The following is a 23,358-nucleotide window of genomic DNA, read 5'->3' on the forward strand; positions in this document are numbered from 1 at the left end:
ACCTCTCAGAGTTCAAAGCACACCTTGGGCACAAAAAGAGCAGCAGATTATCAGGCATTTCTGCTGCCTCTAAAGTTTGAATTCACCTGCAGCAGCTGCTCCTCTAATCCATCGATCTGATCAGATCAGCTCTGACCAGACTGAAAGATCAATTATCCACCCCACAATTTACAAACTGCTGCTGGGGAAAAAAATCTCATGGAAAGCTCCTTCCATGTTGCATAGACAAAAAAAACCTGAATGTATAAAACACTGAAAGAATAATTGACTGAGACTAAGACACTCTTTCCCCATAAAAATCAGTGAGTATTCAGGTTTTTAAAATATGAAAAAACGCGTGAACTAATGTGGAATGATGTACGATCGCTGCTTGGACCAAAACGGATGTAATTTGTGGCTGAAATGACAGAGAGTCACAGAAATTACCAACGGTCACCTCAGAAAGGGGGCAAAATTTAAACCCCTTTCCCACAAAACTCCCACTGTACAATAGTCACAGGTGTTTCTCAGCTACAGCTCTGATTGACTCTGACCGGCAGTTTTGGAAACAAAACACCTGGATGAATGTTAGTCCATGTTAGAGGTGCGCCATTTTATCGTTCACGATAATATCAGTATAATTTTCACCATGATAAGAAAAAGTTGTGTTGTAATAATGGCAATATTCCAACTGAGAATAAATTTTATTTGTTTATTTTATTTTTATTTTTATTGTTTATTTTATTACTGGATATTTACAGGAAATTACAGGCAATCACTTCAAATCAATACAAAATATTTTTTAAATTTTTCCCTTTTTTGTGATATCTTTAAGAATATCGTTAAAACAAATGTCCACAGAAATGTCGTGATATTATTTCAGGGCCATATCACCCACCCCTGTGGGTGGAACAACCAAGAACCAGGAATTCATCGCGTGCTGCACATGACAGTTTCAAGTGTGCTACAAACACATTTCAGTCAGCATCAAAACAATATTGAGTTCTAAAACCCAGCCCTTGTTGACGCTCTACTTGACATGAAAAACAACCACCTCAGACCTGCCACATTAAACCCTCCTCACCGCCACATTCCCATATTCATCACCGTCAGAGATTCAATACTGTTGTCAACAACGCTGGGTGGCCTGAGAGGCTCGGCCATTACAAAAACAAAGCATCTACTCAATAGCACCGGAGACGAGAACAAAAAAAATCTGCAGTTATCTGGAATTCTTGTTCCTAATCCGTCCTTTCCAAAAGTCGAGACACAAGAAAAGCAGCCGTCGTGGCTCCCCTCAGCAGCTCCGAGGGCTGAAATGTGCTCGCTCTGACCCTTTTGTCAGCACTCATTCATCCTGAGGACAAGGACGCATCTATGCCACAGTGTTTGAGCTGCAAGCCAACATTATGGAAACTTCAAAGCATCGCACCCCCACCTCAACGCTCGTTATTCTTCCCTCCCCAGAGAGGATTTGCTCCGGCATCAGACAAGGGATGGGAAGAGGATGAAACAGAAGAGACTGTGGAGGTACCTGAAAGATTTCTGAATTCTTGCACAGACGAAAATCACACAGCAAATGCCAAGAAATCAAAAATTTCTGCTTTGCTGGGTTTTTTTCCTTGGAAAAAAAACACTTCTCTTTGAATATTGTTGTATTTTAGCCTCCGGGCAGAAACAATATTGTGCATGAAACATCCTGCCGACATCAAAGCGGCCTTCCCACAACATTAAAACCCGCCGTCACTCTCAAATACCTGACCAGAGCCAGCAAGTCTGTCAGCCCCGAGGGGCTGGCAGGACCACGTCCCCAAACATTCCCAGGGGGTCCAGTGTATGTGTGTGTGTGTGTGTGTGTGCGGTGGGTTTAGGGACAGGGTTGTAGGGACAGGCGTGTGTTTAGACAGGGTCTCCCTCTCAGGGGATTAGGCAGCCTTAGGACTGTGGTAAGGAAAAGAAAACATCACATGCTAGGCTGCGCGCTGCACAAACAGTAGTAGTGAGTGGTGGCATGTCACCACGTAGAGAGCGCAGAGTGGTACCTTTAACGGACTGTCATTCAGGCCGGGATCCCTGTGTCATTAAGGTCAAACATGCAGTAAAGTCAGAAGCTAAAAGTCAAATCTGGTGCATGCAAATAAAAAAAATCTCAGTGATTGTTTTTATTACAAAATCACACTGCATGAAAACTAATTTGCCTCGAAAAACTTTGAAAAAAGTTATACAGCTACAGTTGGTGCACTCTAAAAGACGGACTTTCCTATTTCCTTTTCTTTTAATCTGATGAAACATTTAAACATTCATACTAGGGGTCGACAGATTATCGGCCTGGCCAATTATCAAGGCCGATATTTGGCATTTTGCAGATTATCTGTATCAGTGTTTTATTTTAATGGTCACCGATAAAATTAATTAATTAAAAAGTGCAAAGAAAGTGTCAGCATGGGAGGAACTTTTACTTTGTAAAACCTAAGGAAGCTGTTTTTATTTATTCATTTTTTATATAAATATTCACTTGACTTTAAAAAAAAAGTTGCAGGGAACTTGCTGCATAAAATGTTTAAAGTGTCAGTTTTAATGAAACATTTGCTTAAGGCATTTCAACAAAGTTTTAGGGCTGAAGTTTGTTATTTTCCAAGTTCTAAATTTGCATATAGGTTCCAAATATCGGTTATCGGTCACATTAACTACTAATAATTGGCATTGGTATCGGCCCTGAAAAACCAATATCGGTCGACCCCTAATTCATAGTGCTCATACTGTATATCTTGATGTATTTTGTACTGTTTATTGTAGTTATTACTGCTATACATATGTACATTACTCTGCACTTTTTTTGCACTTCAGGTTGGATGCTGAACCACATTTCACTGTCTCAGTACTCTGTGCAATGATGGTAAAGTTGACTTTAATCTAATCTTATCAAACAAATTTGATTATGAAGCTGGATGGTAATTGAAGACAAACGTAGATAAATGTACCAGAAATTTAAAAATTCAGTTTCATGTCGCTCAAAACTGTCTCTCTTTGAATTCAACCCTGATGCAAAGAGGACACTTTGCAGATTTTCAACCTGGTCTGCGTCACTTCGGTGTGGGCAGATGAACAGTGTGAAGCGTCCTCCGTGCTGTCAACCCTCAGAGCTCCCTGCCAGCCAAAATCCGCCGGATGACACAAAACAAGTCATCAATGACGCAAAATGCCGAACTTCATGTCATCTGGGGGATTTCTGCTGACGGCACGAGCAGGGAGTTCTCAGTGTACAAGCATGACAGGAAGCCGAACACCCTACATCGGCAAACACTCCCCACACCCCGGTGACCCAGACCACGACTGTAAAATCGGGATCCTGTTTCTTCGTCAAATGGGTTTTCACATACAAGGAATTTTCTTTGGTGTACTGGTGCATAACAACTAACACAGTAAGAGTCAAGAAGCATAAACAGATAAGAGACCAAATTAAAATAAAACTAGTAAAAATAAGAAAAAAAAGTGCAGTATATATGTTTTAAGATGATAGAGCTGAACAGATAAAGAAGTAATTAGTCTAAAATGTGCAAATATTTAAAATGTTAAGCTGCCGTGCCAGAGAAACCGCACTATTGGTAACTTTGCAGACTTCCAAATTTTAACTTAAAAGTAATACTGCACCTACAAAATGACCATTTATACCTCAATTGTTCATGTCATGTTACCTACTAAAGTACTCTATGCTTTAATTTTTAATCCAGGGAGTAAAAGTGCAAGCATAGATGAGTTTCACTCTTAGTCACAGCACAGCAATGCAACAAGTTTTGGAAGCGCTGAGCATGCCACTGAAAACTTGACACTTGGATTATACTGAAGGAGTTGTGAGAGTTTAAAAACATGTTTTACTGTAGTTGTCTGTTGTAAAATGTGGTCCCTGTTTACTTAAATTAATCAACAACATTTGTTGTATTTGGCTTCTTTCATTCACTGGAGGCATGCATGAAAAACAGTTTTCATTATGAATTTAAAGTAACAGGGCATAAAAAAACTGATTAATAAATAGCCATTCTGTGGGTGAAGCAGTCCTTCAGTACCTAAATAGCACGGATCCTGTTGGTCTGGTTACTCTGCTGCAGTTGCACTTGCTGATTTAATCTGTTAAGACAGATGTTTCTTTACATGAAACCTTGTGGTATAGCTGGAAATTCCTTTACATAATTTCTGAGCATCCATATCGAGTCCATTAAGTGAACAGTAGGAGTGTGTTTGGAGCGGAGGGGGCGAGGGGGGGGTGTCAGTGGAGGGACGCAGCAGATCTGGCTGCTAGAAGGCCAGTCCAGTTAAGTCCCAGCGGTGGCGGGTGCTGAGGTCGTGAGGCGCCACACGAGCTCGCTGGAAAAAGGCCGCAGGGAGCAGGTGCGCATGTTAATGAGGAGACAGCAGCTGCTGCCCCGGCCATTCACTCCCCCTCCTCCTCCCCACACCTCCCATATCCCTCCACTCTGCCTCCTTCCTCTCCATGGCACCCCATCCTACTACTGTCCTCAAGCCTGGACGGACACAAGGGCCATGCACTGCAAAAAAGTCTGATTATTGACTTGTGAATGAGTCTGAATTAGTCATTTTGGGGGCTAATCATTCAAAAATGTGATTTCTTATGTTTTTGTCACCTTAAATGACATTACTGGCTTGAGTCTGTGCAACATTTGTCACTTGAGAGGTGTTTTTACAGTCCTCTACTGATGGGGGTGACGTCTGTGAACATCCCTAAAATCCGATTCAAATTACTCTCGCCGGGTAAAACAGATTGAATATGTCACAAATATGAAAGCCAATCACCATCTCATTTGTAAACACAGGGGAACAGACTTCCAACACAATATCTACAAAGAAACCAGAAACCTCCAGCCAACTTGAGAGTGCAGAGTTAGCATTAGCACAGTAAAAGTCTTGATACAGTAAGCAGTTTTCGGATGCAAATTGGACCCTGAAGCTTCCTTCACATCTACCAAAAACCCATTATTGTATTGCAATCTAGCCCTGTCTGCCTATCAACTCCTGGTCATTACAGATTTTAGTAAATTTCACCGCTGCTCATTTTAGTCGGGCCATCGCAACAAAACAACTTCCTTGTTTAGATTATCAAATGATAATCGGAATCAGTAATCTAGGGATGAATAATAATATCAGCACGTCATCTGTATTAGCAGATATGAACTACATCAACATCAGCCAACGTGCTTATTTCTGCCGATATCACAAACTGATTTTTCTTTTTAAACATTTGTAAACATGTACAAAACTTTCTTTTCTTATTTTGCACAATGAATAAATATAACATACATTGAAAAGCATTGTATTTTATGCCATCTGCTGGTGGGCGGTCATGATAAGAGTATGCATAATATGCTTATTAAGAGACTCGAAGATCACTAAAATTAGGTGCGGAAAGAAGTGGATATCTGTATATTGGTACCAGTTATCAGCTAAATGAGTTGCTCTTATTTCTACATATCGGATATCAGCAAATAAAACAATATTGTGCATCCCTAGGATAATCAGATAAAATCGAATAAAGGTTTGTTTCTGGCTGCCAGTGATAACTAACATCGAGTTTTCAATCATTTTCAACCATGCAAGTAATTCAGTTGATGTAAGTCTAACACACACTCCTCTTTTGAGCAGCGAATACAGCCCAACTGTCGACATTATGATTAACTAGAGACATAACTTCTACTACACTTAGACCATAATATATAATACAAATACAATATATATAATATAATAACCACTGATTGAAATCAGTTGAGAAATAGAAACGCTACAGTGCTTTTTATCTAGAAAATGTCTCTCCCTAAATTACTTGCATTTATTTACAGGCAAGTCTTGCTCTCTTTAATACGGTGGTGACAGTGATGCATCAGTGCAGCGGACTGAAAGAGTCTATGGGGAATTTACATATATATGTCCAACGCAGGGTGAACAGTGCTGGAGAAAGCAGAGAGCAAAAGTGAAACTTTTCAGCCCATTTTCAGAGTTTTGTGTGTGTGTGTGTGTGTGTGTGTGTGTGTGTGTGTGTGTGTGTGTGTGTGTGTGTGTGTGTGCGCGTGTGTGTGCGTGTGTGTAAACTATTATGTGGGATAACCATTTTAAACAAAATATTGTTTATATATATCTGGAGAGGGACTTTATCATCACTGAGCTAAAATCTGAAGGGGAAACTCTTTCTCTTTGTTTAAAAAAACGTACTTAAAACTATCAAAATGAATAAACGTGTGAATATTTCAAGAATCAAACTGACTGGTGTTGAAAACACTTAGAGTTGGACATTTTTTACAGTGTTGGTATCTGAATGGCCGCCCCCCTCCCTTCACTACTTAGCAGAGAAATGAAGAGCGAGTGAGGAGAGAGAGAGCGAAGGATGAGTGGGCCCATTGTTTTTCCTCCCCATTCAGAGCTGACCACAGGCCGGGCGTATTCAGCTGTTATACCTCCTCTTTCCTCTCCTCTCCGCCCCCCCCCCAAAATAAAAAAAAACTTTCTCCTAATCGTCTTTCATTATACATGGCTCATCCCTGAATTTTCCCCTTTTTTTCTCATTATTGGTTCCACTTCCTCTGTTCAAAGTCGTAAGATCGCTGGCATCCGCTCGCTCCCCTCTGTGCACCTTCTTTCCCTCCAAACCCCATCACTCCCCCTCCTCTTCCCCAATTTCTTTTCATTTCTAAGACACCACATTAGGATTTATAAGTCTCAACTGACTACTGCTCACCCCCCCGTTCAAACTTTCTTCCAAGTCACTCCAAGCTGCTCTGCAACGTTTTAGCAGTCGGCGATGTTTGAGGCCAAGTGTGAGGCAAAAGCTTAAAATCCAAAACACACACAAGCCGCGGGACAAACAAAAGGAGTCTGAAAGAAAGGAAACTGGTTTGGTTGGGTTTTTCATGGGGAGAAAGCCAGAGAGGGGCTGCCAGTTCAGAGGGAATTTTGGTGTTTACTCTAAAGCAGTGATACTCAACTTTCAGCCCACAGGCCAAATCTGGGTGCCGGGTGGCCCCCCAACCTGAATCTAATTCACAATAAAAATAAAGAGATTGACACTGGGAACTGTTATGTACTTTTAGAATAAATAAGATGCCAGAGTGCTTAAAACAGCATCAAAATAGAGCTTGTTTGTCTAAAAAAGGGCCAGTGAAGGATCCCCTGCACCCCCAACAGAGGTCCTAGCTGAAATCATCCGAAATCCTAGAAATGTCCTAAGGTCCTAGAATTGTCCTAAAATCCTTGAAATGTGCCAAAATCCTGGAAAGTTCCCAACAGTCTATAAATGTCCTACAGTCCTAGAAATGTCCTAAAATCCCCCAAATGTCCCAAAATGGCAGATGCAGTTGAAAATCCTAAAAATGTCCAAAAATTCTGGTAACGTCCTAAAATCACAGAAATTCCCTACAGTCCTTGAAATGTCCTAAAATCCAAGAAATGTGCTAACTTCCTGGAAACATCCCAAATCCTACAAATGTCCTAGAAACATCCTTAAATCCTAGGAAGATACGGCCGAAAATCCTAAAAATGATGAAGAAATGTCCTAATATGGTAGGAACATCTTAAAACCCCATTGTACAAACGTAAGGGGCTACTGTAACTGGCCCCTGGCCTCCTGTCATTTTGCAAAAGTGGCCCCTGAGCAAAGCATGTTGGGTATCTGCTCTGAAGAGTCTCCTGTCCTGATTCTTAACCTGAAGCTCGCCTGATGGCAGCTCCACTTTATGGCTCACACCACCTCTGAAACCTGGCATGCGCTTCGTAAAACAGCCCAGCGTCTCGCACAGGGGCCTAAAAGACAAACAGACGGAGCCCCTGCACCCTTACCTCGGAGCACGTGGACACACTGTCCAAACACACTCCGGCGGAGGTGCAAGCAGTAAGTCAACTGTAGCACATGCTAGGCAAAGAATGCCAACAGTTTGCTCTTTAACTTGGCGAGAGCCCGTCAAATACAGCACAAAACGGCTTTTACAGACGGCGAGCTTACCTGCCTCAATGAGAGCTCGAAAAAATGAGGGTGTGTAGGACAAAAGATATTCAACGACTCTTTTATGGAGTCTTGGCTGTATTCAAAACAAACAGAGCAAAGCAGCTGCTCCAACAAGAGAAATCGGCTGGCCTGGCGAGCGGGATAATCTCAACAGCAGCAGGTAAACTGGACGGCTGGAAATGTAAATAAAGGGGGCATGAAAAGAGGGGCACAAATAAGAAGCTGAGCAAATATCAGGTGTTTGGGAGGTATCGTATAACTGCAGGACAGCAGTGGAATTATCTCTGCGGTAAGGCCGATACTGTTATTATCTCCTCTGTCATCCCGGCCCAGTAGCCCTCATTGTTCTCCTCCGCGCTCGCTCCCGGGGCCGTCTCTTCTTCTGTGGCTGCCGCTGTAGCCCGTGGCAACAGGTTCCGCGACACTGATGGGATGCATAACAGGGCCGGGGCGGCGGCTCGAGCCTGCAGCAGATGTTGTGGTGACATCTGACCCTTCGCCAGGCGTCACTCTCACTGAAGGGGCTTTCCTCGGTGTCGGGCCAATCTGCCATCTGCCATCTCTCTGAGGTCACGCGCAGATGGGGACGGAGGCTTTGAACGTAATATGTAGGCTACACACATGTGCACTGTAAACAAATAAAAACCTGAAGCGAGTACACAGATTTTGGCAGCTGTATGGGCCCCGATCTGAATCCGTTTTAAGAAGCTTAGTGAATTAGGTTGTGCTTTTATTCAATTATTGTGCCACGTAAAGCTCTGTGGGAGACAGATTCACTGTCTGGGTCCATCTCTGTAAATGACATAATTAAGATTGTTTTGGGATTATTCTTTTTTTATCTATCACTTTATATATTCAAGCAAAAAATAACAGGATAATTCATGTTTAGGCTTTATTTTGGGCTCTTGTCCACACACAGACTGAGTTTTGGGTCAAACAATAGATTTTTTAAAATGCCTTCTGAAGTATAGATTTAAAAAAAAAAACTGGTTACTTGCTGTCTGTGTGGTCGTGTAAAACAGAACATTGTAACACAACGAACATTTAAACAAAGTTTTGTGTTGGAGTTTGTTATATTTCAAATTCTAAATATTGACAAAATTGGAGCGTAAGCGAGCGTAAAAACGTTTTTGCAATAAATGGGAGGTTTTTTTTTTCCATTGATGTGTTTCCATTATTTCATATTCACACTTTCAACTTTGACAGTTTGAGAGTTAATGGAAATCTGCCTAGTTTGGGGTACTTTTTTTGGTTTTCCCCTTTTTTCTCAGGCTTCATTCTTTTCATGGAAAATGGCAAAAAAAAAAAGATTGCTTTAAGATCGTTTAAAATATATCTCTCAGGTGAAACAGAGCGTCTCGCCGGGAGTCAAACTGTGTTAGTGGAGCATATTTGTACCTCTGCTCCCCTCCTCCCTCCTGTCTCCCCTCCTCCCCGTCTCATTTCCTGGCTGTTTGGTCCTGTGCCTGCCCTAAGTCCCCTTTAGTCTTGTCTGATCTGTTTTTACAGCGCTGCCCAAAGGGGGGCCTCTCCCCTCCTCTCCTCTCCCTCCACACTTCCCTCTCTTGTGTTTTCCCAGCAGCTCTACCGCGGCTAACCACAGTGACAACTCTGCCACCGCTGGCGGAGAAAATCAACACCGAAACGTTCGCTTAAATTCAGCTTCAATCACACAAATCGAGCCTAGTGAAATAAAAATAGCTCTTCCACTCAAACCAGAGCTGGCACAAAGAAGCAGGGTTGTTGTTTGTTGTGGAACTGAAACCAGAGTTACCACCAAATCCCCACTGGCTGCAGAAATTACAGGGAAACGCTGCCCCTCTTTGCCTCTCCTTACATCCATCCGTCCTCTCTAATCGTACAGGAGAGCTGACCTGGCCAGCCCACATCTGGCAGCCTTCATTAGAGACCCTGTTTATTTGGGAGTGTTATGGACACAGCCCATGGGAAAGAGCCTGCTCCCCCTGGGACCGACCTCCAAGTGTGTGTGTGTGTGTGTGTGTGTGTGTGTGTGTGTGTGTGTGTGTGTGTGTGTGTGTGTGTGTGTGTGTGTGTGTGTGTGTGTGTGAATGTCCTGAGAGTCAAAGCAGCTCTAATGACTTCTGCCACTGCCTACTTTACGAGGCTGGGAACCACTTAAAGGCTTTACGGGTGTCTGAAGGTGTAACTGACAGTGCAACCGGACCCTCAGGTTGTCACCGTGCATGGCGACTTCAGGGTCTGAGGCAGAGCACGCCAAAATGTCACATCATTGCATCCTCAGAGCGCCCAGTCGACTCCCACAAATCAAGACAGGATTGTGTTGTTAGCAGGCTTTACATTTTTAGATTTTATAAGCTGTATTTATGTTTATTTTATGAGTTGGGCAAACTACAAAGGGAACTGTTGGCTGTCGGTCGATAATGGTCAAGTCAAGTAAAGTCAATTTTATTTATAAAGCCCATTATCACAAAACACAGTTTGCCTTAGAGGGCTTTGGAGCATATGACATCCCTCTTTCCTTAGACCCTCACACTGCAAAAAAATGGAAGAAACCTCAGGAAGAGCAGCTGAGGAGGGATCCCTCTTCCAGGACGGACAGACGTGCAATAGATGTCGTAAATAACAATTAAATTACAATAATGACAGAATGACAAAAGAGGGGGGCACAGCAATAACGCAACAGTAGCATGTGATATTACAATAGTAATATAAAATGTTAGACGTGACTCACAAGCCAGTTTCTGCTCCCTCAACCTAAGATGACTTTAAGGGGTGAAATGCCGCTAAATGTCATTTTGATATCTAAAAAATGAGAAACGTAAGTGTAAGTGTTACAGACATTTAACCATCTCGTGTGTGCATATCATTTTCCAGCTTCATATACTGTTTAGTTAAGTATTAATTGACAGCTATCAGAAGCAGATAACTTCAGATAATTTAACATTAGCTTAACAGAGAGCAGACAGAGTTGACACCACAATCAGTTAAGAGCATGGCAGTCATTGCAAAATATAATGCCATTTTTGTGTGTAATAATTACAACAATAACAAAGGTACTTTTGGGTATCACGGTAATATAGCAAGTATGAGGTTGACTGTAATCTATTTCTCTTTGAACTGTGACAGTGTTAAGATTTGAATGGGTTGACTCTAGGACGACAGATACAAAGGTATTATTACTAGTAATCTGGCTCAAAGACTGCGACTTGAGACGTTACACTATCGTACCAGAGGCTCAAAATTATTGTATTTTGAGAAAAGCTATTGTACGCCAGTCACAATCCCAAAAACAAATATGTTAAATTTATAACTTTGGTAAGCAAGTATTTAAATGACTTTTTGACACATCTACAAATCTACCTATATCTGCATTTTTTATTTTTTCCCAGCATGCTGATGGTGGCCGAATGTTTACGAAAACAAACGACAGCAGTGCGTGCCCAACAAACGTGACCCGAACGTGGCCTACAACAAACATAGTTGGCTTTAAGGAGATCATGTGAGATGTGATGCATAAACACAGAGCCTGGAAATGAGTTTAAATGAAACGTGTTAACTAAACTAAATTCATATTGTGAGTCTCAAAGTGGTTGAATTATCATGAATTATGGCAAATTTGGAATTATTGATTGTACATCACGCAGAAGCAAAAATTATCATACAAATATGATAATAATCGTACATCTGGAAACACTGTATCTTACAATCTGCATCACTGTTTAACTGAACAAACTGCTCTGTGTCACCACAAAGGCATCACACTCCATTTTCCTAAATATCCTGTGAGTGAGCGTGCATCTGGAGTGACTGAAAGCTAAAAGCACACCTGGCAGACAAAGTCGATGTGTTCCTGTGTGAAGCTGAATGGGCAAAACCACAAGTAATCATGGGTATTATGGAGCATGCTGCTGTGTGGGTGAGTGCATGTTGTTATACTATAACCCACAGACAGGTGGTCTGGCTGAAAGAAAAATAAAAGAAATGAGGAAGTGCGGTTTGGAGTATGCCCAGTGTCTTTGTCTCACACTCACACACGCGCTGTCAGTCCACTCAGCCTGCGATCAAAGTTTATATGATTTGTCTTGGCATATGCCAACCTGGGAGGCTCAAATATCACTAATCCTCCACGCTGAGGTTCCCCACCACCACCGAGTCACTTCATTCAGCCAGGACACTCTGACGATCAGCCCTCTCACCGGCCGGACTCTTGCCAAAGGGAACCCAACACCGGCGGCAGCGGCCATATAAAAGCCTTGCGCTGTGTGTTTCTCGTTGTGTGATGATATGATCAGATACGGCACCTTTTCTTCCCTCGGGCCACTCCGAGGCTGTTTCCTGACTCTGAATGGATGCGTAGAGGGGAGTGTAGTGTGTGAGTGTGTGTGTGTGTGTGTGTGTGTGTGTGTGTGTGTGTGTGTGTGGCTGAGATAGACTCATCTGACCAGAGCGAACAGAGGTGCCATTAAGGAATCCCCAGAACAGGAGAGACAAGGGCTCACTTTCATCCAAGTGGGTGGATACTGTAGCAGTCGCCGCACATACCAGCCAGGAATTAAAGACTGTTTGTCATCTAATGCAAACACAGAATAATCTGAAAATCCTGACATTGGGATTAAAGTTCTCACATTTTCAGATCTTAAAAGTCTGGCATCCACACTGAAACCGCCCCCAAAGTTTTACCCATGTTCAAACATTTAAACGCATCAATCACAGATCTATGTCAGGCGAAGACGAAGATCTCAGTTAGATCGAAACTTTGCACAACTTAAATTGCTGTAAGCTTTTAACACGTGTGGACCTTTTGTCTGATTCTTGCTTTAGTGAGATTTTTTAACCCAGCACATGTTAAAGTTTTGTGAATGAATGTAACCTTTACACTAAGTTTTTAACGTTTATCGACGGCTGTCATTTCATCCATGTGTCTGACTGAGATGATGGTTATCAAATCTCCATACTTGTTAAAATATCAGCCAATATGTATATGTAGAATAAATCATCAAAAGCTGTCAAATATCGAATGTTAGTGACAAATTTGTAGCTACATTCTCAGTCGTGTTTACTTATTTCATTGAGTCTTTCCAGGTTTAAGTAAGAAACTCGAAACATTTCTAATTTTAGAGCATATTTTAAGTAGAAAAAGTTCCTTTATAGCTGCTTACGTAAAGACAACAGACAGCAAATACTGATATACAGATACGCTTAAATTATTGGCTAATAAAAACGGGATTTTGAAGAAAAGAAAAACTCCAATTACTGACTTGCAGTTGTGTGTTACCATTGTTGTTGTTTTTTTGAGGTCAGTGACCTTTGATCAGCCACAATCTAATTGGTTCAACTTCCAGTCCAAATGGACGTTTGTGCCAAATTTGAGGAAATTCCCTCATGTATGTATGTATACAGGCCTGAAAACATTTTGCCTTCAGCCACGGCTGTCACCGCTGCGGAGGCTTAAATATCTTGTATAGTATTATGGTATCTGTTATGGATCTTGAAAAATGTTACTCTAACAATCATTCAACATGAGCATGAGTAACTCCTTTCCCCTGTCCTTCCAATTTTATATTTCCTGCACGGTTTTTGACAGTGGAATATGCCAAATTACTTTCAGTGAGATACAAACCAATCAATCAACTCAGATCTTTGGATCCAACAGGAGCCAAACGATTCGTCTCATCTGACAAACTAGAGGAATTTCTGTGGTATTCTTCCAGTTTGGCCTCATTCATACAAACTTTGGACCTCCATCTACAAGAACAGAAATCCTAAATCACCACGTGACTCCCGGCAGTCATCGGTCTGTCAGAGATCAGTTGTATTTTTTTCATCACGCTGACTAACTGCTGATGAAGGTTTGTGATCTCTCAGCAGCGTCCTTCCTCGCCTGACATCTCTCATCTCTCCGGGCAGAGACAAGCTTTGATTCTGGCCATTGTGCCACTGGAATTTGGGAGTTATTTTTCCTGGTCTGGACTGGCTCGGCTCTGTCACTGCTCTCTGCTGCTGCCAAGCCTCTGCAGTAAATGAGAGGCCTCCTCCTCGAAGCTCTTTGGAGATAAACTTCAGTTGGGATCTCACAGGGCCAGGCGAGGCCAGATATGAAGAGGAGATGGTATTTATGGTATGGCATGTCAAGTAGGCATCTCTGTCAGACTATATAAAACTGAAGCATCCAGTCCCACTTAGTTGACCTCGACATAACACTCGAGTTCAAGAGCGGCGGCTTTTTGATTGAGGGGAACCCAAATCGTAATCCTGTCAAGAATGAAGCGAGGCTTGAGGAAAAAACTCTTTCATTAGGAAAATATTGTCAGCCTTTATCCTTCACCAAGCAGGATACCACAAAACAGGTTAAAATGTGTCAAGTTTACTGGTAACCCAAATAACCAAAGGAGTTCTGTTAGTGAACCTGGGTTACTGGTAAAGTAAATTAAAAAGTATTTAGCCTGTGAAAACAGTTGCATAATGTATTATTTGGTTCCGACACAATAACCCTGGACTTGTCATCAGGGTTATCTTGGTTTGAGCATGAGATGTCAAACTTTTCAAGACAAACTGCGGAGGTTATGTTTGAAAGATCTCGGCCTTTACCAGGGAGGATCCAAGAAAAGATACTATTGTTTGCATTACGCTGAATCCAGCAAAATTTGAGCTTGACTGATAGCACGGAAACTTTGGATACCAAAAGTTCTGCTATATTTAATTCATTCAATACTGGCGCAATACTTCCTGTAAAAGCTGGATTTCCCCTTGAGTCATGTAACAGTAAGAACTTAATTTCCTCTGACAATTTACTGTAAGAATTCCCTGCTGATCTCTCAGCAACAGAAGAAATAAATCCTTCATGTTGCCGTGCAGAGATTTTGGTATCGATATTAGTCTCACATTGAAGAACGATCACTTCCAAACATAACAAACGGAGCAGCAGGTGGTTAAATCCTCACTGACAGACTACACATCATTTGAAGCGTCACAATTCTGTCTGAGTTAATCATTTAGAAACCTGATATCACTGTAACAACACTTGAGCAATATGAGAGGGAGCACTGTTGTACTGGATATCAGAACGGCTGTGATTTGTCCGTGGACACGAGATCGAATAAAGAATTCAGTCTTCTTCCCTTTGTCCCCCTCTGACAACTATTCATACTTTAAGTCAAATGTTATTTGTGGGATTATGTTCATCTACGATGCAAAGGTGTGAAGTTATATATCACAGCTGTTAACACACTCGGTTAGACACGAGTTGCCGACTTGATGTCAGAAATGCATAAACATGGTGGGCAAAAGTCAATGTTTGGTCAGTGTGAGAAACTTTTTTTTATTAATTCACATATGGAAACAGCTGTCAGCCTCTTGTTTAAATACTCTTAAAATGCAACTCTTTGAAGCTTCAATGTTGTTCCTGTTTCACAACCTCAAAACACATGAACACAACGAAGACCGAAGAACAACTTCCCAACTCGGGAACTTTGACCTTTCAACATCACATGACTGCAGCATAAAACCCAGCAGAAGACGAAAAAGAATGATTATGTCAACCCCAAAGTCCAGTGTGTCCTAACAGGGACCTGCACCGCAATGGAGACACAAAGGCTTTGACTAATTCTGACTTTTCGAGATTGAACTCCTAAGAGTTAGAAGAGACCAAGTTCATGACTGTGCTTAAAGGGGACAAAGAGCAGCATTTGGGATATTTCAGTCTTTGAGCTTATTTGTTGCTATACAGTAACTGCAGCAAATACACAAAAACCCACAAGGAATGATTTAACACTTATACATCAACAAAACCACTAAACTGATCTAAAATGTCTAAAAATTGTGAAAAAAACCTTTTTTACTTCAACAAAAGATCCAAACCCAAATGTTCAGTTTACAATAATATATGACAAAGAAGAGCAGCAAATCATCACATTTGCAAAGCTGCAGCCAGAGAATATTTTGGGTTTTTTTCTACACTTTTGCTTTTCAAAATTACCTAACCAATGAATCGGATATCAAAAGAGTAGCTGATTATTTTCTAGTGATTGACTAATCAATTAATCCTTTGAAACCTGGACTGACATCAGTTTTTTGTGCTATGTTCAGATGCCTTTCACAAGCATTTAAAACATTTTAAGAAAAAAATGGTTTGATTTCTTTTGAAACATGGCTAACAAAGCAGCAAGCAATTTGGCAAAAATTTCACAAATTGCAAAAAAATAGGAAAAGGTGCCTGAAAGTCAACTGAAAATAAGTTAAAAAAAAAAGACAGATGAGAAAAACTATTAGAAAATAATTTTTATAAATTAATTAAGAAATATAAATCATATATTTAAAGTGTTTAAATCTACACATTTCAACACCTTTATTAGTTTTTTCATTCCTTTTTTTTTTTTTTTTTAACCTCAGTTTTTTACATTTCTTGTTACCAGGCTCATAATAATTGGCTCATCACCTTCCTCCCTTGTTTTTGAAAGAAATAAGCTAATTTTCTCAGGTTTCAAGGGGTTAACCAACTAACCATTTCAGCTCTAAGTGAAAGTATTGCTGTCTGCACTTGAGGAACCCAAACGTTTTTTCTCCTGGCCCTCTGGTGGCACAGTGACGACTAACACACCGATGCCTTAAACACTAACAACACATCACAAACTCAGCCCTGTGTGCCCGCTCAAACCTTTTCAAAACTGCGAGGACGTCCACCTCCATGTTTAATTGGAGGAGTCTGAGGAGGAGGACAGTGCGGGGCACAATGATGGCTTTGTGGCCCAATGAGGAGGTGGGGAAGGTGGGGAGGAGGAGGGGAGTGTGTGATTGAGGGGTGAATAACACAAATTAAGATGTGGCGGGGGGCCAAGATGGCTGCCTGGGTCTTGCAGTCTTGGAGCTGTGACCCAAACATTTGCCCGGTCAGCGAGCTCTGCGACAGTAGTAAGATGACACTGGCTGGTGCTGCTCATGCCAGGATGGAAATAGAGCCAAAGGAGGCTTTTGTTGTAAAAGAGAGCTCTGGGCAGAGCTGGAGCTTATTGGTTTACATGTGGACCGAAAATACAAGAAAGCTGAATGTTTGTTGGATGTTTAGCAGGTTAAAAATCTACCCAATGCCATCTGTCCAGTGGAATGAGAGGGAGCAAGAGCACTGAGGGCCATTGAGGAGGGGACACAATCCCAGGAGAGAGGAGGGAGTGTGGGTGAGGGAGGGGGACAGGGTCTGAGGGTCTCTCTGGGAAGCCTCACCCAGATTAGTCACACAGAATTAATGGCAGCGGAGAACAATGGTCGCCGAGCTTCTGGCAACCCCAGCTGTCGCTCCGTGAAAGAAAAGAAAAGCAAGATTTAGGGCTGCGGGGCTGCAGAGGGGAGAGTGTGGTGGTGGCACTGACACACACACACACACACACACACACACACACACTCACACACTCTCTCTCTCTCACGGTGACCCCTGTCCTCATCAATGTCCACTCATTTCTATCTCTAACCATTTGCATCCCAGAAATAGCAGCACCGGTGTGAGCGCTCATCCCCTTTTGAGCCCTCACATCAACCAAAAACCTGCCACATTCCACAATTTCTCTACAGGTTAAAGAGAAAACTTACTTGCACTCTCCGTTTCCATCTGGAGTTGCTTCACACCTCCCCTGGTTCAAACACGACTCCGTGGGCATGGAGCATCTTAGACCTGCGGATGGAGAGTTTTAACACACCTGCTGAAACTTTTAAGAACTTTTAGGCAGTTATTTCTGTCTATGTGATGCAGCAAATATTTGTTTTCCTCATTGGATTCACAAATAGCACAGGTAGTACTCCATAAATGTGAAGTCTAGGTGTGACTCTTGCCACCTCAAAAGTGTAAGCTTTTGTGGTGAACAGAGGACTTGACACTAGTTTGGCAGTTGCATGCTCCTCTCTGCAGCTGTCCCAAAAAGAATGTGCCATTTGGGGAGTAGCACAGCTTTGCAATAATATAAAAAAAGACACACACATGTCTGAATCCAAACTGCAGAGGCATGCGTTTACATACAAGTGAGAATAAGTTGCAAGTGCTCAACAGCTGCCCGGATTTTTTTTAGCATGAATTGAGTCAGTTTATAAAAACGAGCAAAGAAGACATGTTTTGATAATGCAAACAGGTGCTTTAATTAATAAAAGTAAACTTGATTTATGTAAATTAACAGTGATGTTCGGAAACCTGCAGGATGAGTCCACAAAAGTTTGGAAAAACTTGAGTTTTGGTCCAACAATTGGCGCAGCAGTGAGTGCAACAAGTTAAAATCAAACTCTGCTCTGAGCTTTAGATCGTAAATAAGTCAAAAACTACATTTCTATATCTTACAGACGCAGAAAACTTCTCAAAAAATGAGATTCCCCTCGCGCCACTCACCTCGCGTTAGTGCTATCAGCGACAACAAGAAAGTTAGTTTCACAAAGAAAATATGCATTCCTTCTGGTTTAAAATGGTTTTATAAATCCACGTGGGTTTTCTCATAGATCCGATAGTGTGTCTTCCTCTCCGTTAGATAAAAAAAGAAACGCGCTCAGTTCATCCCGGAGTAGATCCACAGAGAAAGTAAAGCGCTGTCTGTCTGTGAACTCCGAGCATGAGATGTTGTCACTTCAGATCCCGGGTTGGAAATGACTTGAGGGGACGCACTTCTCCATCCGCTGCTCCGAGGGGCGTTACACACACACACACACACACACACACACACACACACACACACGCACACATGCACAGACACGCACACACACACACACACACACACACACACACACACACACACAGATGGGCACAAGCTGTAGCTACAACGAGATGAAGAGAAAGTGCGCAAACTTTTCCCGCTCTGGTGATTGGTTAATTAACGACTTTGAAAAGTTTCTCCAGTAATTAGCCTGTACCATCGGTTTCCATTACACACTTTTTAATGTCTGAAAAAGTTAGCTTTACTGTAAATTAAGACAACATTTAGCATTAAAGTTCATTCTTCCCAGCAAACACATTATTTTCACCATAAATAAGACAGTTTGCTTTCACTTTGATTTAGTTTAACTGCTGCTTACTTCAGCTGTATTTGAAGAAAGTCTGACATTATGCCAAATATGGCTGGTAATACTAAAAGTTTAGCACTTGTTCCGTTTTGTGGGGGGATAATGTATGTATCTAAATTGCAAAATGTTATAGTAATTAGTTAGTTACCAAGAAAAACTATAATTTAATTACAGTTATTAATCAAAATATTAGTGATGACAAAGCAGATACATCTGAATATACTCTTTTCAGTAAAATGTTGTCTGCTTCTGCACATTTCTCACCTTTATTGCTCAGTTTCAAACAGTTAATCAAGTAATCAAAAAGTAATGTAATTAGTTACATTACTTTGACAAACTAAAATAATTCATTACTAATTGCATTTGAACAAGGCAACTAGTAATCCATTACATTTTGAAAGTAATCACCCCTGACACTGCTTGTTTCAACTTTTGAAGCTGACTAAGAGCACTATGTTAAGCCTTTAACTTTTAATGAAATACAACAAATTAAAGCAGTTACAGTATGAGACATCAGGTACTTTACCTGCAGTTTAGGTGAGTTTTTAGTATTTATACATAGTAACTAAGTATATTCAGCCTACATAAGTATGGTAGCCTTCAAGAAGCTACCGAGAACAAGAAAGCATTTTGACCGGCTTGAGTATTTTTTATTTTATGCTACTTTATGCTAATTTATGTCACTTTGTACTTAAACAACATTTTTTTTAGCCAGGGGCGGAGGCTTTGTTTCAACATTGGGGGGACACATATGAACCTGGAGCATTGGGGGTTTTCCACCAGACTTTGTTTTTAGCACCAAACACTTAATTTTCTGCATTTCATGCAACAATTTGTGCCTTTTCTGCATACATTTATGGTGTGGTAAATGTCTTTAACTGTGTCAAAACAAAAGTCCTGGGCTACTTTTATGTTTTTATTGTGGGAGACAAACATGGTCTAAATACTGAAGGGGGGCATGAAACAACAGTCATAATTCCATACAGCAAATAAGAGAGAGAAACCCAATTTAATCCAGAAACGTCAGTATAAGTTTCGGTCTTTAAAAGCCCACATCAGTCAAACACGGCTCCTGAGCTTGGTCGTCGGGGCACCGCCACCTGACAAACCTGGGAACCAGCCTGTTTGCATTTAGGATCTTCCACACTGATAAATAAATGCTGACAGCGACTCACGTGAAGTTTTCACTCAGTCAGTCTGCAGAGTCGGCAGAAGATTCCCATCAGGTGGTTTGTGAACGGAGTCTGAGCAGCTTCACACAGGTGACTGCTGAGAGACAAGACAGACTGATTACAGACAATTTTCATGATGATCACATTAACCCTTTGAAACCCAGAATTTCATCTCTTTTTTGTGCTGCTTTCAGACAACTTTAATAATCATTTAAACCTTTGAATCCTGGGCCAATTGGTGCGACTTTTTTCAGAAACACAGAAAAAAAAGGCAACAAGCAATTTGGTGAAAATGTTCCTGAAATTGCGAAAAAAAAAAAGAAAAAAAAAGAAGGAAAAAAGTACATTAAGAAAAAAAATTAAGTAAGGGAAAATGTATAGGGAAAATAATAATAAAGCTTGGAAAAAACTATATTTACAATGATGACAATTACATATTTAAAATCATGTGAAGAAGAAGTGTTAGCCTTTCTTTTCTTTTCTTTGTTTTTTACTTTCTTGCTTGATTTTACTCATTTTCAGGTAATTTTCTTGTACTTTTTTTCTAATTTCTTGCTGATTTTTAGATCATTTTTTCTTTCGATGTTTAATGCCTTCTTTCCATTTTTTTAGAAAAAAAATCAAGTCAATTTGCTATAGTTTTCAAAGGGTTAAATCTACTTAAATTCAATATGGTAAAACAAAACAACTAGAAAACTTTCAAAGGGTGAGAATATTTTGTATGGGCACAGTATTTATATGAGTACAGTAGACCGTGAAGAGGTGTCCGATCACGCTGAGCTGCTTTAAAACCACTTCATCTCAAGTGCAGGATAACTGTCAAAAAAAGAGCTTTGAGATGCAGCCATTCAGGATTGTTAACCGTATGTAGGTGGTAACTGTCTCTTTCAACACCATCAGGCCCTCATCTTTTTTTTTCATAAACCACAGAGTGACATACAGAGTCTCTGCCAGGACGTTACAGGTGAAACAGCTGCCAGAGAGCAAAGAAAAAAAAACATTGTGCAGACGTTTAAAGCCTGAGGGCAGAGAGAGCGTAGGAGTGCTGGAAGAGGCGAAATGAAAGATGTGAATCACCTACATGTCTGTTCACATGAACACTAATGGCATGATTATAGTCAGATAAAGGCGATACTATATGTGGGTATTGTCATGTAAATATCTCAGTCTGTTTATCTCTTAATCAGCTTTGACTGTTTGGCCATTAACCCACAAAGAAGATTTTAGCTCAGTCAATTAATTTAATCACCTTAAAAGGATAGCCTCATTTGAGTTTGTATTCTGAATCATCACATGCAGTGTTTCTCTATTTTTGAAAAACAAAAAGTTACGGCGAGTAGTGGCCGATTATTTAATTGCATTAAGCTTTAAGTAAACATGATATAACAGAAAGCCTCAGAAATAGTTACTAAATGGACTTTGAGCTAAGATTGTTTGGACATCGGCTTTTTCCAACCGTTTCCAAATACAGGAAATGAACCTCAATTTTCAAGCCAATGTGGACAAAAACTCCCCAAATAGTGCAAAAAAGGAATTTTCGAAGATGACAAACTTGCTGATGATGCACTTGACCTTTTTTGTAGATTTGGCATTTTGTTAAATGGTTCTTATTCTTCACCTGTAAACATCATTTTTTCCATTTGAACAGATGGTGTGTGTGGACCCACTTGACATATTAAACACTGGATGTTCACACTGACTGGGTCAGAGTTTGACCTTATTGACACTTATTGACTGTTTCACACTGCCGGTCAGTGTCAAAATCTGATCCCTTCTGCAAGTTTTAAGACATTTTCAAACCTATAAAAGCCGTCTTTCATTTAAATAACTCCCTATTGTGCTGCTGTTCATTGTGGGGAAAAGAGGGGGGGGGTGTTTATTGTTTGACATTGTGAGGTGGAGAGTAAACAGGATTTGTGTTGATTTCCTTCTCATTGTGTTGACCTGGGGGTTGGGGTCTGTCCCGTAGACTGGGGCAGCACAGATGGAGAGACCTATGCTGCTGTACCAGCCTTGAAAAACACAGACAGCTGCTGAGAGTCAGACCAGATCAGAAAACTGCAGGACAATCTGTCAAAGCCCTGATTTGTGTCATGCAAGCCACCTAATGAGAGATTACAGTAAACAGAGAACACAAAGTTAAATATCTAATGATACAAGATACTCTGCATGATGATGAAGACTGTTTAACAAATATGGTCTTTGAATGATCAGTAAAAATTATACACTTTATGATGCACTTTATTCCGATGGTTTAAAGTTCACCTGCACACAAAAACGTGTTATTTCGTATGGCTGTTTGAGCTTCACTGTGCAGAGTGATGAATGAGCAGAGTCTGACGCTGGAGTTTTCACATTCACCTGCTGAAGGAGGAAAGTTTCTCTGTGCTCACCTTAAATCTGACTGTAAGACGTGGATGTTTTTGTGACATTACAACTGGTTTGTAAGCCACTCTAAATGTCTAAAATTTAAATTACGCGAATGTGATTTGGAAACTTTCAGTGCACAAACACTAAGAATTAAGTTTTCATCAGTTACACCTCTGAAATTACAAACATTTGGATGCTTATAGATTTTTGTTAATAAAGGGAAAAACGTAGAGCGCCAGCCGTGTCTGGAGGTGTATTTTCAGGTTGTCAGATAAGATTTTTGAGGTCAAAGGTCACTTTGACCTCAAAAAATATGTTTTTGGCCACGACAGTAAATTCTCTACAAAGCTAATTTCTTTACTTATGGGCAAATGTTTAAAAAAAAAGCTCAAAATAGAATATGATATATGTTTTTCATTCTTGGATTTTTTGATTTGTTATCCTGCAATCCCAAAACCTTGTTCCAATGATACTGATCCTGGATATTTTTGTTATTTTTTAACCATGTAAAGCCTTAAAAATTAAATATTAGCTTTTTTTAAATTGATATTGAAATTAAAATGTAAAAAATATACTCAAAAATAATTTTCAAATCTGGAAATCATTTTATATCACATTTGATACGCCAGGCTTTCATTGGCTATTAACTGATCACAAATATGTCCTTTTTTAAGAAACAAATACATACATTTTTTTGTTGCTATTGTAACACTCAAGTTTCAAAAAAACAAGTTCTGTCCTTTTTCAGGTAAAGATGGACTTCATAGTTTCCTCAGACAAAATAATCGGGAAAGTCATCGAGCCACGGTCTCTAGTTTGTGA

The 23,358-nt window shown here is 40.6% G+C and overlaps 1 protein-coding gene across 2 annotated transcripts in view; it reads right to left on the reverse strand.

Annotated features, from left to right (window-relative positions):
• notch1b (notch receptor 1b) overlaps positions 1-18,592 on the reverse strand; it is a 60,657-nt gene extending 42,065 nt beyond the window's left edge. For both annotated transcript variants that reach the window (XM_042489070.2, XM_042489069.2), the window contains exons 1-2: positions 18,330-18,592; positions 17,546-17,627 (exon numbers count right to left, since the gene is read on the reverse strand). In XM_042489070.2, coding sequence (XP_042345004.2) covers positions 17,546-17,627; positions 18,330-18,387 — 140 coding nt within the window. In that variant the 5' untranslated portion in view covers positions 18,388-18,592. The remainder of the gene's footprint in view (positions 1-17,545; positions 17,628-18,329) is intronic.
• Positions 18,593-23,358: the final 4,766 nt, after the last annotated feature.

This window comes from Plectropomus leopardus, chromosome 4, assembly GCF_026936395.1.
Source record: "Plectropomus leopardus strain MGB_pleo_1.0 chromosome 4, ASM2693639v1, whole genome shotgun sequence".
Lineage (NCBI taxonomy): Eukaryota > Metazoa > Chordata > Actinopteri > Perciformes > Serranidae > Plectropomus > Plectropomus leopardus.